The 15,031-nt window shown below is 38.7% G+C and overlaps 1 protein-coding gene across 1 annotated transcript in view; it reads right to left on the reverse strand.

Moving 5' to 3' along the window:
• The window catches only part of LOC122799665, a 1,990,791-nt gene that overhangs the window by 1,286,705 nt on the left and 689,055 nt on the right, over nucleotides 1-15,031 (reverse strand). Inside the window, exons 16-17 of the mRNA XM_044068913.1 lie at nucleotides 9,751-9,779; nucleotides 5,576-5,687 (exon numbers count right to left, since the gene is read on the reverse strand). Of these exons, the coding sequence (XP_043924848.1) occupies nucleotides 5,576-5,687; nucleotides 9,751-9,779 (141 nt within the window). The remainder of the gene's footprint in view (nucleotides 1-5,575; nucleotides 5,688-9,750; nucleotides 9,780-15,031) is intronic.

Below are 15,031 nucleotides of genomic sequence, written 5' to 3' on the forward strand. Positions count from 1 at the left end.
CTAAGAAAAGCCAAGATTTTTGAGACAAGGAATTCATACTCCTTGAAGGCGGTTGCCGAAGCACTAGAGGTGCAATAAACTGGTGTTTTAAGTGGATTCTTCATCTGTGGTCTTTAGTTCATCTTTTCTTTTTGGTTCGTGCACTAACTGGATTATTAACTGGTTGACTGACTGCACTAAGTGCATGGCCATTAAAGGAACACAGTCATATTACTTACCAGTTTAAAAAGATATGCCCTAAGACTGTCCTTGTACCACTACTGTTCAACTTAGTCTTCTCTACCTTTCTTTCAAACAGGCATTGCTGGATCGCAAAATATGCATATGACTATAATATTGGATTTATACTTGACTCAAGTGGGGATAATTCATCCATTAATTGTTTAAACACCCTTTCTTATTGGACAAATCTGACTCAATTAAAATGTAGTTATTCAAAATGTCTGGTCATGTATTTTGGTAGACCTACAGTGCAGTGAGACCTTGTTCAAAATGGTGTTTCTCTTGGAGAGATGTCATCAAATTTACAACTGTGGCACTAATCATTTTGAGGGATGAATTCAATTTAGTTAAAATATATAAATATATAGAGTTTAGTGGCTCTTTCTACAGCTACAGAATTAAAGCCTTAATCTGTTAAGGATGAAATTATTGAAATATGTGAGAGGGTATTGAATGCCTTACCTAGATCTAAAAATACCACTTCTTTAGTTTAGTCTAAGGCAATGGTCATTCGATGTTAAAATTCAACCACCCGAGGACCTTCGGATAGTTATAAATGCACTTCCAAACTGGACATTCTATAACACCATATACTACTGGCTACCTGATGCCAATGTAGAGTTGCAGCAGTGGGTGTAGATCTCTGTAGCTGAACTTTTGATATGCATGTATCATCACTGCCACATAATCACAGTTCCACAGTTTTATGGGATCTGAACTGGCCACTGGTAGCCAAGTGGTCATTCAAGTTCTCTAACTGCTCATACCCTACAGAACTTGGGTCCTGCCTATTTGACAGATCTGTTGTTCTCATTTTGAGTTGACTGCCAACTAAATTGAGCTAGAGGAGTGATGCTAGTGACACCCAAGACATGAAGCATGACTGGAAACCTTTGCAACGATCATTTGCCTACCATGTGTGTGTGCGTCATGTGGACTCTACTTCCTCTCAGGATGAGAGTATTTAACTCAGATGCCTTATTTAGAATGTTGTTGAAAACTCATTTATTTTGCCAGTCTTATTCCATTACTTAATCACTATAACTACCCAAAGCTGCCTGCATTATGTGTATTTTATTGTTTTTATAATTCTGCTGGATTTATTGTTCAGCAGTTATGCAGTCAAGCACTTACATAATTACAGACTGAAGATGGACATTCTTTAAATGAAAGGAACTGTAACCTGCCTATTAGCTAAGAGTGAAATGTAGTCACTATAGTGTTATATTACAGACTAATGTAGGCAGGTTAGGGGGATCACTGGTTACCCACTGAACCATTCAGTCTACTTCATGCAAAACGTATTATCTGGCAAGTCACTTTGTCACTGGCATATCCCTACCCCATCAATAAACAGATTGACAATTCTCATGACTATGTAACCAGCTTTATTATAATACATCAAACAGAACAATATCGACAAGTTTTATTAACAACAATCCACTGACAAATCCCTCAACAAACAGGCAAGCAACATCCTTTTAGGTATACTACCGCTGGGCTTGGGAGTGCCTTCTGTGTGGAGTCGGCATGTCCTCCCCACGGTTAGGTAGCGTTCGAAAGACATGCGTGCATAAATGGGCGTGCCTTCATTGAAGGTTGGGCGTCGAGCTGGCACCTCGGCATTTCGTAAAAATCTACTGCCAATTATTAGCGGACCAGAGTTCCGCTGTGGCGACCCCTTACCGGGAAAAGCCGAAAGACAAACAACAACAACAACCAATGTCATTACCTTCCAAATGTATCATATCCCAACTGGGGTTTGATCACTTTTGAAATAAGGGGTTTGATTGCTTGCACTACATCTTGGATCGCTTTTATGGCAATGTGCCATTGTGTCAATTTTTATGTTGGTCAAACTTCTACACCATGGAAATTTTGTTTAGCTGTACATTTAAGTCATATAAAATGTAAAAGAGAATGCAGTCCTTTGTACAAACATCAGTTCTGACATACCACTGATATGTTCTCTTTCATTGGTATAGATTTAGTGTTGGGTGACATTATAAAGTCTTTCAAACATGCCATTTAGAACAATTTGGAAAGAAAATGGATTGCTAACCAAGGTGCGTTGTTAAAGCCAGGTTTAAATGAAGAAATCTGATATTTATGGACATATATTTAATATGTTTTATGAATGCATAAGTAAATTTATAACTTTGGATGTTTTTTTTTTTTTACAATTGTAACTACATTTAGTCACTAGATGATGGGCAAGCAGTTTTATATACAAGTTTATATGTTTAGACATTTAGGCTTTGACTAGGTGAAAGAAGCACAGGCTGTATTTAAATGTTTTAAGTGGGGTTTCTCCACAACACTGAGAAAGCCTTCTTGGTGAAAACCTGGGTCTGTTGAGGGATTATTGTGACTTTTTGGTGATTAGTGCCCCGATTCTAAATTATTTTTTCCCTTTGAGTGCTGGAGTGCTCTGGGCACTCATTTGTTCCTTTGATGCAGTTGAATTGGCTATATATATATATATATATATATATATATATATATATATATATATATATATATATATATATATATATATATATATATATATATATATATATATATATATATATATATATATATATATATATATATATATATATATATATATATATATATATATATATATATATATATATATATATATATATATATATATATATATATATATCACATACATATATATATATATATATATAGATATATATCAAATATAGATATATATATATATATATATATACACATATATATATTACATATATATATATACATATATATATATATATATATATATATATATATATATATCACATATATATATATATATATATATACATATATATATATATATACACACATATATATATATATATATATATATATATATATATATACTGGACCCTTCCTTTCCATTCCTGATGACTCAAACTGCATCCTTAAACTAACCCCCTACACCACCCTGGTCTGGACCCAATATCTAGTTAAGTGACTCACCGACAATCACCAGTAGACTTAAGAAATCAAATCCCGAACCACAGAAACTATAACTTGCCTTTAGCTGTCAACATTTTGAAACCTTATCTATCAGAAAGTTTTTTTTTTTAATAATACAAATGGACTGCACTGATGGGATTTGCTCTACTCTAACAGTGGGCTACAACTCCAGCCTTAACTCTGCCCACCTGCTAAAATCACAGTCAATCAGCCAATAAACTTTTTTGTGTATAAATATATATATATTCTTGCAGTCTGCTCTGCCTTGAGAGCATGTTGCTAACTCCATGTATTTTGAAACAGATCCCAAGCCTATCCCCCACCTCAGGTTTGCTGCATCCATTATTATTAATTTAACTAACAAAATTTGTTTTGTTTGGTTTTTGGATTTTTTTGTTTGGCATTCTTTTGATCTGCTGTACCATACAAGTGGATCACTAACACCTTAGAACTATCCCAGGCCTGCCCCCCCTCAACTTGCTACCTTTGTTATTATTATCTTAAAAAGCATGGCAATAACTGCCATACCCCTGCCACATAATCCAGATCATCATACAAGGATTGCTAATGCCTAGCAACCCAGTGAGCAAGCCCAGTGATGTCATGACGTCAGTGTTGCATCCCGACAAACACTGGCCTGCCATGCTTCCCCTTGATCAATGAGCTAGCCGAAAACCTCTAGCACCCACCAAATAGGCAAATCCACTAACTAGGCAGCAGCTAAAAGTAAAAGGCAACAACACACCATATCACCAGCTAAACCCCAAAGGTAGATTGTGGAGTTGATGGATTTTTTTTTTTTTTTATGAAAATTCTACCCTGATACAGACTATTATCATCTAATACACCATTAGTCATGCAAATAATTAAAACACAGGTTTTACGGCTCGGTACTAAATAGCAAAAAGAGACATGCATCTACAAGAAAATACTATTTAAAAGATGAAGTGACACTGATGTAATCCTGCATTAACTGATTTATTCTTAGAGATGACACTTAAATTTGCTACTTGGAAAGACATAAACCTTGCCAACTGATTTTAATTGTGTGTATCCTCACAATTACCCAAGACAAATAAAAATCTAAGCCTTGCCAGCTACCCTTAACTATATGTAGAGTACAACCAGCTACCACAAATAAATCCCTCCCTCAACACTTACCTCCTAAAACAAGAGTTAAATAATGAAACTCTACATTTACCTCTCAAGGTAGAAAATACCTGGGACCCAACTAAGGAAACCCAGCTGATCACCTGGACACTACAGCTCTGCATGCCAACACAGTTGGTAGTACTAGAGGACTCCCCTCCCCTTAATATGATCATATATAACCTCTGTCTCCTTCCCTGCCTACTCAGTTACCTATCTTAACTCTCCCTCCCCTTCAACAAATTAGTCTGCCAAACAAACTCTATTTACCAGGTTGCTTGAGAACATCAGAAAATAAGGCAAAAATGGGCAATACCTACAACAGTACACATACAGTACAACAGGTCACCAGCCCGAAGAAAGGAAGGCTTTAAAGATAAAGGCATATAGCATGAAGTCAGTGAAGGTACAGACTGACAACTAATGCAAACAAACGCTGTGTTACAGAATGGGATGTTTATGCATATAAAACTTTAAATAAAAGCCACAGCATGGAATAAGTGAATACTCCAAGTATTTAATACCCAATTAGAGCTTTTAACTTCTAGAGTTCCAACTTAAGAATGTGAAGAACCTGCAAAAACAATCAGTATGGATAGACTGGGGAAATCAAACCAAGCAATACAAATCTCAGAATTAAAAATACAAATTGGCCAAAAATACAGACACATTACAAACAGCAGATCCAGGGTTACTTTGACAATACTAATACAGTTCCTTTCATCAAACATCTAATAATGGTAACCACATTATGCTCTGGCTTAATGCAATCATTCAACAAGATTTTCCATCTGATATCCCTCACATCTATAAGGTTAAGCCACCACACTGCCCCCTTCCACCTCTTCTAATACATAAAAAACTGCCTAGTAATGAAAATGTCAGAAGTAGAGTATAAAGTAATGATAATTAATAAGAAGGGTAGAAATAATGGCAGTGTATGTAACAAAGACTACAGGGAACAGCCTTGCATTAATCTGTTCATTAGGAGAAAATGCAACAGTAACAAAACAAGAAATGCAGGTAAGTAGTCCAGTAAGAAATGAACAGCTTAGATAGGTGTAATAGCTCTTACTAGCAATATACCTTAAGTAGCTGTTACTGCTGTTATTGTGCTGAAGAAACAAAAGTACTACAATGCTCAAGTACATAGCTTTATTTGCTAAAATCAAGTGTGATCAGTATGCTTTATTTACACTTAATAACTTACCTGATTTTTGTTCTGCAGAAATTCAGCTTCACATGTCCAGAGGTCAAGCAATACAGCAAATCGGTCAACATCTAAATGGGCCCAGCCATGAAGGTTAATGTCAGCCTCATGTCTGTCTGCTGAAACTGCACCCTTCTGATATGTTCTGTGGCCTGAAAATGACATCACTGAATTACCTATCCATATTTTAAAATTAGTGGAAACAGCAATCCCTGTTCTCCTACAAAAGTATACCATCTTTTTTTTTAATTTTTAAGAATATTATAAAAGTGGACTGCAAAAAGAATAAAACGTTATGTACTCACCATAATGTTCTATCTGTGTTGTTAATCTTCATTCTTTCCTCATGAATGGGTTTGGATCTGATCCGTTGGATCCGACTCAGCTGGTGCTACACCTTGCAGCCACCAGATCTCTTGAGCTTCCTCCCTTACCCACAATGCACAATGCCAATTACCTTAGACCCTGTTTGCTGCTATATAGCATAGAAAGATAAAGAAAATTATGGGAGGCCATATCCATACTATACACACATAAATGTACCTATTCAGAGGTCATGTAAATACTCATTCCCCCAGAAGTCATGGACGGGGGGGTAGGTGGGAGGGGAGGTGAGGAAAGACTGAAGATCTACAACACAGATGAAACATTATGGTGAGTACATAACTTCTTTATCTGATGTTGTCAATCTTCATTCTATCCTCACAAATGGGACAGTGTCATAGCTACTTGAATCCAGGGTGGACTGAAGGAAGGATATTCCTGAGCACCATAGAACCAAATGATGCCCTACCTCTGGAGACCAGATCAGATTTGTAATGAGTGATAAAGGTATGAGGAGTAGCCCAAGTTACTGCTGCACAAATATCATCCATAGACATCCTAGATTGGAAAACTGTGGAAGTAGCCACAGATCTAGTGGAGTGTGCTTTCAATGGATGTGTAAGAGAAATGTCCAATTTATTATAGACAATGGAGATGCAATTTGTTAACCACTTTGAAAGAGTCATTTTTGAAACCAATTTTACCAATTTTGGTCCAGAGAAAGAAACACATAGCCGGTCTGCTTTTCTGATTTTTTTTCTGTTCCATGCAGACAGAATTGCAATTGTCTATAAACATCCAGTAAATGTAAAATACATTCTACTTTGTTGGTAACTTTAGGAAAAAACACTGGCAAACTGACAATACTATTTATGTTAGACTCTGAAACCATCTTTGGAAGAAAGGATGGATTGGTATGTAAGGTCATGCTATCTTTGTGAAAAACCAAGTAAGGAGGTTTAGAAGTTAGTGCTTGGATCTAAGAAATTCTTCTTGCGGAAGTGATGGCAACCAAGAAAACAGTATTCCATGAGAGATGTTTAAGATCACATGTACCTGCTGGTTCAAAGGGAGGTCGGGTGAGAGATTGCAGCATTAAATTTAGGTCCCACGGAGGAGTAAGGTCTTTAAAAGGAGGCTTTAGAAGGAGTGTCTGCAATCACATTGGATCTCCCCAGAATGTGCATTGTTAAAAGAAAGCGGTCTGAAGATATTGGCCAGTGTCAGACCCCGAGTGCTTCTCAACACAATGGGTATGCTCTGGTTCCCCCCTGTTTGTTGATGTACCAGATGACTAACATGTTGCCCGTTCGAATTGTAACCATCCCAGAGGGAAGAACATCTTGAAATTTTCACAACGCTAAGAGCACTGCTCTCATCTATAGGATATTTATATGCAAATTGGCCTATTCAGGGGACCAAGTATGCTGGACTGCCTTCCACAAATAATGCTCTCCCCACCATATCTAGGAAGTATCCGTGGTCACTATAGCCTTGGGCTGTTGGAATAAATGGATGGCCATGCAGCAGTTGATTGGACTGGATCCACCATTAGAGATCTCTTCTGCAAGTGTTGGTAATTTTTATCTGATACGACACTGACTGATGGAAGACTGACCACTGAGTAGCCAACATCCACTGTAGGATCTGCATGTAAAACCTAGCCAATGGAACTAAGGTTATCATTGTAGCCATGAGGCCCAGAGTATGGAGGACTGTGCAGGCTGAGATTGATGTATTGTCAGTAACCTTCTTGACCTGTGACCTTATAGTTAGAACTCAGTGTGGTGGGAGGGAAGCAATGGCTGTCTTTGTGTTGAGAAGTGCTCCAATAAATTCCATTGTCTGAGTTAACTGAAGTTGTGATTTGCTGTATTTTATGGTTATTCCTATGACAGCACAGGTGGGAGAACCTGATCTCTTGACTGTATGAGTTGATGCCTGGTCAGAGTAGTAATGAGCCAGTTATCCAGGTAGGGAAACACCTGGAATCCCTGCAGTCTGAGGTATGCTACTACGACTACATGCATTTGAGAAATACCCTGGGGGGCTGTGGTGAGTCCAAAGGGCAGTACTCTGACCTGGTAATGACTGGCTCCAAGCCAGAAGTGTAGGTACATTCTGGACCACCTGTTCATCCTTATGTTACAGTAGGTATCATGAAGATCTATCGAGCACATCCAGTTGTCCTTGCCTAGAAAGAGGAGAATGAACTGAACCTTCAGCATCTGAAACTTGGTTCATTCGTTGAACAGATTTGTTTAGATTTGTATAATCCAAAATTGGTCTCCAGTCCCCCATTTTTTTTGGCACTAAAAAGAACCTTGAGTAAATTCCAGATTCTATATGATCTGGTGGGACTTCTTCGATGATTCTTTTTCCTAGCAGCTTTCGATTACTCTAACTGTATGGAACATCAGGGAATTTTCTGGGAATTGGTGATGTAAAGGACAATGGTATTATATAACCTTTGGATATAATCCCCTGCACCCAAGTATCTTTTGTTAATTCTAGCCATGCTCTCTGGTACAGGGACAACCTTTCCCGACTGCCTCCATAGGTGGATATTTGGGCCTCTGTTCAGGAGTGCTGCCACAAGGGTGACGACATCCATTAGAGTTCCCCCCTCTGCCTCTGGGGCACTTCCTCCCCATGTGTCATGCAATGGACCTTGGGATTTTTTGAACCACATTTTCCGGCCACTCCATTGATTCCTGGAGAAGGATCTCGGGGAGCAAAAAATGTTTGCCCATGGCAGACAAAATCCTACCATCTTTCTCACACCTGGACAGCATTTCTTTCACTTTAGGGCCAAAAAGGGTTGTTCCATCAAAGGGAGCATTGACAAAAGTGGACTTGAATGGCTGTGCAAAGTCACATAACCACATCCAGGCATGTCGCCTCAAGGAAATGCCTGAACCAGGAGCTCTTGAGGTTCCTTCCCCTATGTTGGAAATTAACCTCAATGAACTACTGAATATACCCTGTAGGGCTGCCAACTGAGAAGCTACTGAATCCTTAACCTCTAAAGATACAGTTCCTGAAAGAGTATTTGATAACTTTTTGGTCCTCTCTCTCTGAAGTCTAACAAAATGTGCCAGATAGTTCAGAGATCGTAATGCAAAAGTTGCTGAAGCAAAGACATGCTTCACAAGTCTGTCCATCACCTGGGACTCCCTGTTGGGGGATGGACAATGGAACTCTCCTCGGTTAGTTTCTTGTTTGTGGCCACCACAATGACCATGCCATCAACTGGAACCCCTTTTAACCAAAACTGTCTGTCTGCAGGTGGTACCATTATCCTAAATAGTCTCTGAGATATTGGTTCTATGGAGTCAAGCTTCTTCCATGCCCACCAAGAGATCATGTTCATGAGCTAATCGGCAGGTGGAGTCACCCAGGAAGTAGAGGGTTCTGTACTGAAACCCTCTAGGAGAACGGATTCCTCCTGCATAGGGCTGGAGGATGTCCAGCCATCTCTCTGCTTCAGGATTTCTAGTATGCCTCAGAAGGTAATGTCTTCAGGAGGTGACTGTGAGGACCCCTCACCTTCATTGAAATCTGTGTCTTTCATGACAGACTCCTGTGGGGAGTCTAGCTGCTTCCACTTGCACGTCCTTTTCCTGGGTACTCTCTCAGTGGGATATTTTCGGGAAGTCTCAGAAGAGGAAATCAAAATTCTCTGAGAGGAAACCCAAGGTTTCGGTACAGAATGTCCCCATGGAGAGAGTAGTTGAGGCTCTAGGAGCTGGGGCATCTTGGTGGAATAGGTAGGATCCAAAGGGGAAGGCTCTGTCAGGGCTGCTGAGGAAGCAAACACTGTCTTCACAGCCTCAAGGCAGAGATCAAACGAGCCAGATATAGGCTCTGATCCAAGAAACTGGGTTTCCAAATCATCCACTCTCTCTGATGTCTCAGCATCACCCCTAAGGAGGAAGCAGGAGCCAAACTGTCCAGTGCCTAAGTGCCAAGGAACAGAAATGGCTCCAAAAACTTCACAGTCAAATGCTGCACCCCGCACCCAGCAGGTAAGCTTCTGCTCTGAGAGCTCTCCTGATCCGAAAAGATTGGAGATCTCAGAGAAGATGTCAGACCTCAAGATAAAGAGATCCTCAGTTCTGAGACTGATGTATCCAGATGACTGGGATCACGAAGTTCTAAGACAGCAGAAGGTGTCAGAGGAAGAAGTTACAGGGGTGGTGTGGTGGAAGGTTGGACAACCTGACCCAGAGGGGTAGGTGCAGATGGAAGACCAATCTGCCCCTGAGCTGAGAGGATCTTCCTCACCACTCTCTTCACATCTTCTGTATGACTTCTGAAAGAATGAGTAGAGCAAATGGAGGGGGATGCTGGTCTCTGCAAAAAGGGTGATGGAAGCTTGTCTGCTACTGGGTCAAGCAATGGAGAATTTCTAGTATGAGGACAATACAGAGTCTCCAAAGGCTATGTCTGATCTGAAGATTCTGTCTGATCTGACTTGTATTGTGCTGGAACCATAGTATTCATTTTAGAAGTCATAGAATCTGAAGGAGCAGTCAGATCCAAAAGTTTCATCTTTTTCTGATCCAGGGCTGAGAATGGATGTTTAGCACTCCTTTTCCATGAAGAGTCTGAGGAAGAATTTGACGAGGTGGAAGTCTTTGACTTTGGAGACTGAGATATGGCTTCTCTAAAAGAGGAAGGAAGGAGACCTTTTAATATCAATTTATTTTTACATTCAGTTATGGCTTGTGGATTAAAACTGTGACAAATTGAGTAATCTTCCTCTAAGTGTAATGGACTCAAGCAGCACACACAAAGAGAGTGTGCATCTGAGACAGGCAACTTCTGTCCACATTTGGAACATTTCTTGACACCTGCAGGTTTGTCACTCACTGTGTAAAATATATTTCCACAATAACTATATGTCAAATTTCAATAAGATAAGAAAGTCAGAATAATATGGAACTTTTTTTTTTAAAAGGCTGAAAGAAGAAAGGAAGAAGAATACCACCAATGGTATGAAGAATTATGACCAAGTTGTAAGAAAAAGGGACCATGTATGAAAGGAGACTGGAGAACAGCAGATGAAACAGTGGTGGCTGGTGACTTCAAATTAAAGGAGGGCTGCAGGAGACAGCTGAATGGGTGGGGCCAACAATAAAGGGGTGGAGCTATGCTCAAAACCACAACAACTAGAACTTTAATTAAATACGCTGCCCTGGGTGCCAGTCATTACGAGAGTCCAATCAAGACAAAATGAAGTGTAGAAAAAAAAAATATTTCAATGCATTGGCTACATAACAACTTACTTAATATCCAGATGGAAACAGGTTGTGAGGCATGAAAAAATAAATTACTTTTTAAATACATTACTGGAATGCTAGTCAAAATCAAGTATAAAAAAACAAGCAGCACTCAGCTCAAACCACTACTCCTTACACTGCAGTTCTAATTATAATTTATATTCAGCTATATAAAATTACCAAGTAACATGCTGAAAGTAACAATCTCTGTGATACCCCCACTTGTAAAAATGTTTCTTATCCAAAAAAGACCTGCTGCCTGACATAACTATCTACTTGTTTCATGGAAAAGACATGATCAAAGTAAAAAATGAACAGCAAACAAGAAACAAGCTCAAGATAAATTGCTTAAAGGATTCCTGCACAAGTTATGGACCACACATGATAGATTGGCATTCTGTTTAGTTTATGGGTAAGCCTGCAAAGATGACTGCAAGTCTCCAATAAATGTAATGAGCTTCTGAAAATACTGTAATCCTGTCCTTTTATTACAAATACTGTCATATGCATTTCAATACCCAAGGCTTATACATTATCTAGTTATGTAAATATTCTCTGCATGGCAACAACAAAAAGGCTTTCAATGCTGGTAATTCTTTAACAGTATGCTTATTAAAGCTTACTTTCATCTTACAATCTCTGACAAGCTTACCTGATGCTCATTAAATCATTGCTACTTAAACAGAGCAACAGGGCACTGTGACAGCATGCATTTCCTGAATAATAAGAAGCATAAATCAACAGTATAAAAATTTGACAGAAAACCAGAACATTCTACAAAATCAAGGGCAGATGAAAAGCCACGGTTGTACTTGTGGTCTACCTTGGAGGGGGGAATACTCTGCACACTTACACTGCATAACTTCTCCTTGCCTTCCTTGGACATATCCAGAGCCACTACAATGGGGAGTGGGGTGCAACAAGTATGTCACAATTTGAAATGTCTCTGACTGACAGTGATGGCTCTGACACTCATACCTCTCAACTTCAGAGCAAGAAATCTGTACAAAGCCATACATAGAACTAGAAGTGGTACACAGGCCCAAAAATTAGGACAATTTTTAAATATTGCTCTTATTAACTTAGATAATAGAACAGTAATAGGTTTTGCATTAGTACGGATTTTCTGAAGGGTATAAAATCTGAAACTCAAATGTCTGCCATTATTTTCTAACTTCAGTCTTTAATGACTTGCCACTAATTTGCCAGAAAACCACAATTTTATGAAAAACAGACCAAAAATGTGATGCAAAAATATAAAGTTGCCACACAATACAGCTGGGAATCTGTCAAAAAAGGGACACCTTTTTAATATTAACACTGTTAACTTGAGCAGCTAACAAAATAAGAGCATCTACATGCATTTCTGAAATAAAAGTAATCTATAACTCTGATCATTACAGTTATATATAATTGTAAACCCTCCACGTTTTCTTCCAAAATTGCCATTTTGAGGAGGGATTATTAGGGGACAGCAACATTTTGAGCCAAAATTGGGGACAATTGAGAGGTTTGGATATTTCTAATTCTACAAAGTGATTTGCACGTACCTCTCAATCTCTTAATGCAGGAAATCTGGACAAGGCCAAATATATTGGGGGAACATACAAACACTACTAAAAATTGCTCTTGTATAAACTTAAGACAGTTGATAGAATAACAGGCCTTGCATTAGCATGCATTTTTCTGAAGGTTATGACGTCTGAAACCCAATGTCTGTCATTTAGTGACTTCATTCCTAAATTATTTGCTAGAAAATCACAAATTTTATGAGGAACAAACCACAAATAAGAAGCAAATATCTATTAATTCTGCAAAAATATGAATAACTGAGAGGTACAGTTCAACCGGGGCTGTCTAAGTTTGCTACCTGCCCCCCCCCCCCAAAATCATGGTCGAATGGAGCCTCCCCACTGCAGCCATTCCAACGTCCCATTCCTTGGTTATTTTGCCCCATTTACCATAAACACTGTAATGTGCATACTGCTTTACTTCTGCGATGATTTAGATTTAATTTGAAAGTTTTATTTTTCATTTTACAGCACAAACCCTAATAGATATCTGTTAAACAAAGCAATGCAGCCTCACAATGAAAATAGACTTAGCATTAAAACTTCTATGCCCTTGAAACTCACATGCATTGAAACAGCATTGAAACCCACATTCAAAGAAAATACATTTTGCCAGTAGCAGATAAAGATTAACTCTGGGCTGTTTTCAAAATCATAGGCCCCTTGAACATGAAACACACACATGCTCTTTGATACACCTTCCTGACTGTATTACATTATATTCCTTGTACAATACAGTACAGTTGTTAGAGTGCATTTTAAATGTATTGTTTTGAACATTTTTCCAGTAAACAATGAAACAAAATGCATGCACCAATGACAAAACTGCCCAATTCAGAACATTTCCATCATAAAACATCTACTCAACCTTCTATAGTCCACCAGTATCAGTAAATATGCACAATCTCTGAAGTAGTAAAATCCACATTAAAGAAATCTGTAACTAATAAAGAGGTTGCTGCTAGCAAAAAATTTTATATATCATTGTTTCATCTACAAATAAAGTGCCTGCTGCCCTTGAAGAATAAATTGCCTATGTTGCATGCATTAAAAAAATGATAAGCTAGTAATACCACAATAGGGAATGGATAGCAAACTGATAACAGGTTCATAGTTACTAGGTATCTTTGCCAAAAAGGACTGCAGCATCCACCCCCTTTACAACACAGTACAGTATCAGCAATGCATCTACCTACTGTGGGAGTAGAATCCACAGCCTTCTGCATCAAAAGCAAGTACACTACCTGTTGTGCTATTAACAATGCAAGCAGACTTAGCATAAGCAGCACTAAACTTTTGTTCCTCTGCAGCTCTCAGTTCCTTGTAAAATCTGCTCAACACTCAGCTGTATCTCTGAACTTTGCAGCACAATAAATCTGGAAAAAGCCAAAATGTATTGGGGGGGGGACAAAAGGCCAAAAACCAGGGACACATTTTAAACATTGCTTGTATAATGTTGGAAAGTTGCTAGAATAAAATGCTGTGTTACCACCATACATTTCACTGCCATGTCTTGAACCCAGGGCACCCTGTGCAAAACAGTCAGAGAAACATACCACTATGCCAAATCAGCTGAAACAGAGGAAGAAACTTAAATGGCTACTATTTAGTGAATTCAGTTCTCACCATAGCTCTCAACCTTAGCACAAAATACCTGGATGAGGCCAATAATGGGGGAATACAGTCGCAAAAATATGGGCAAATTTCAAATATCCATGTTATAAACTTAGACAATTGCTAGAATAAAAGGTTTTGTTTTACCATGTACTTTCTGAAGACTATGAAGTCTGAAATTCAAATGCCTGTTATTTCTAAACATTTGTTAACCAGTTAACTAGTCTGACTTGGAACAAAACAAAGCCAATTTCCAGCAGAGCAAGGAGAAACACTCCAGACACATCTTTGTAAGGGATGGGAGGACATGAAGACTCCACAAAGAAGACCGAGCCAAGAATCAAACCAGAGAACCTGTAGCTTGTCAGGCAACAATGCTACTAGTACACCACAAACATTTGCAAGGAAATGTGAAGATACAGAAACCACAGATTTTATGAGGAACAGAACAAATATGAGGCAAAAATCTGCAATTTCTTTACAAATAGTGGTGGGTAGGGAATTCAGGTCCTTGCCACCTTCATCCAAGGTACAGGGTTCAATGTGTTAACAAGGGCAAACACACACACACACACACACACACACACACACACACACACACACACACACACACACACACACACACACACACACACACACACACACACACCTGTAGATGGGTC

The sequence above is a fragment of the Protopterus annectens genome, chromosome 1.part0 (genome assembly GCF_019279795.1).
Source record: "Protopterus annectens isolate FY-2018-M chromosome 1.part0, PAN1.0, whole genome shotgun sequence".
Lineage (NCBI taxonomy): Eukaryota > Metazoa > Chordata > Ceratodontiformes > Protopteridae > Protopterus > Protopterus annectens.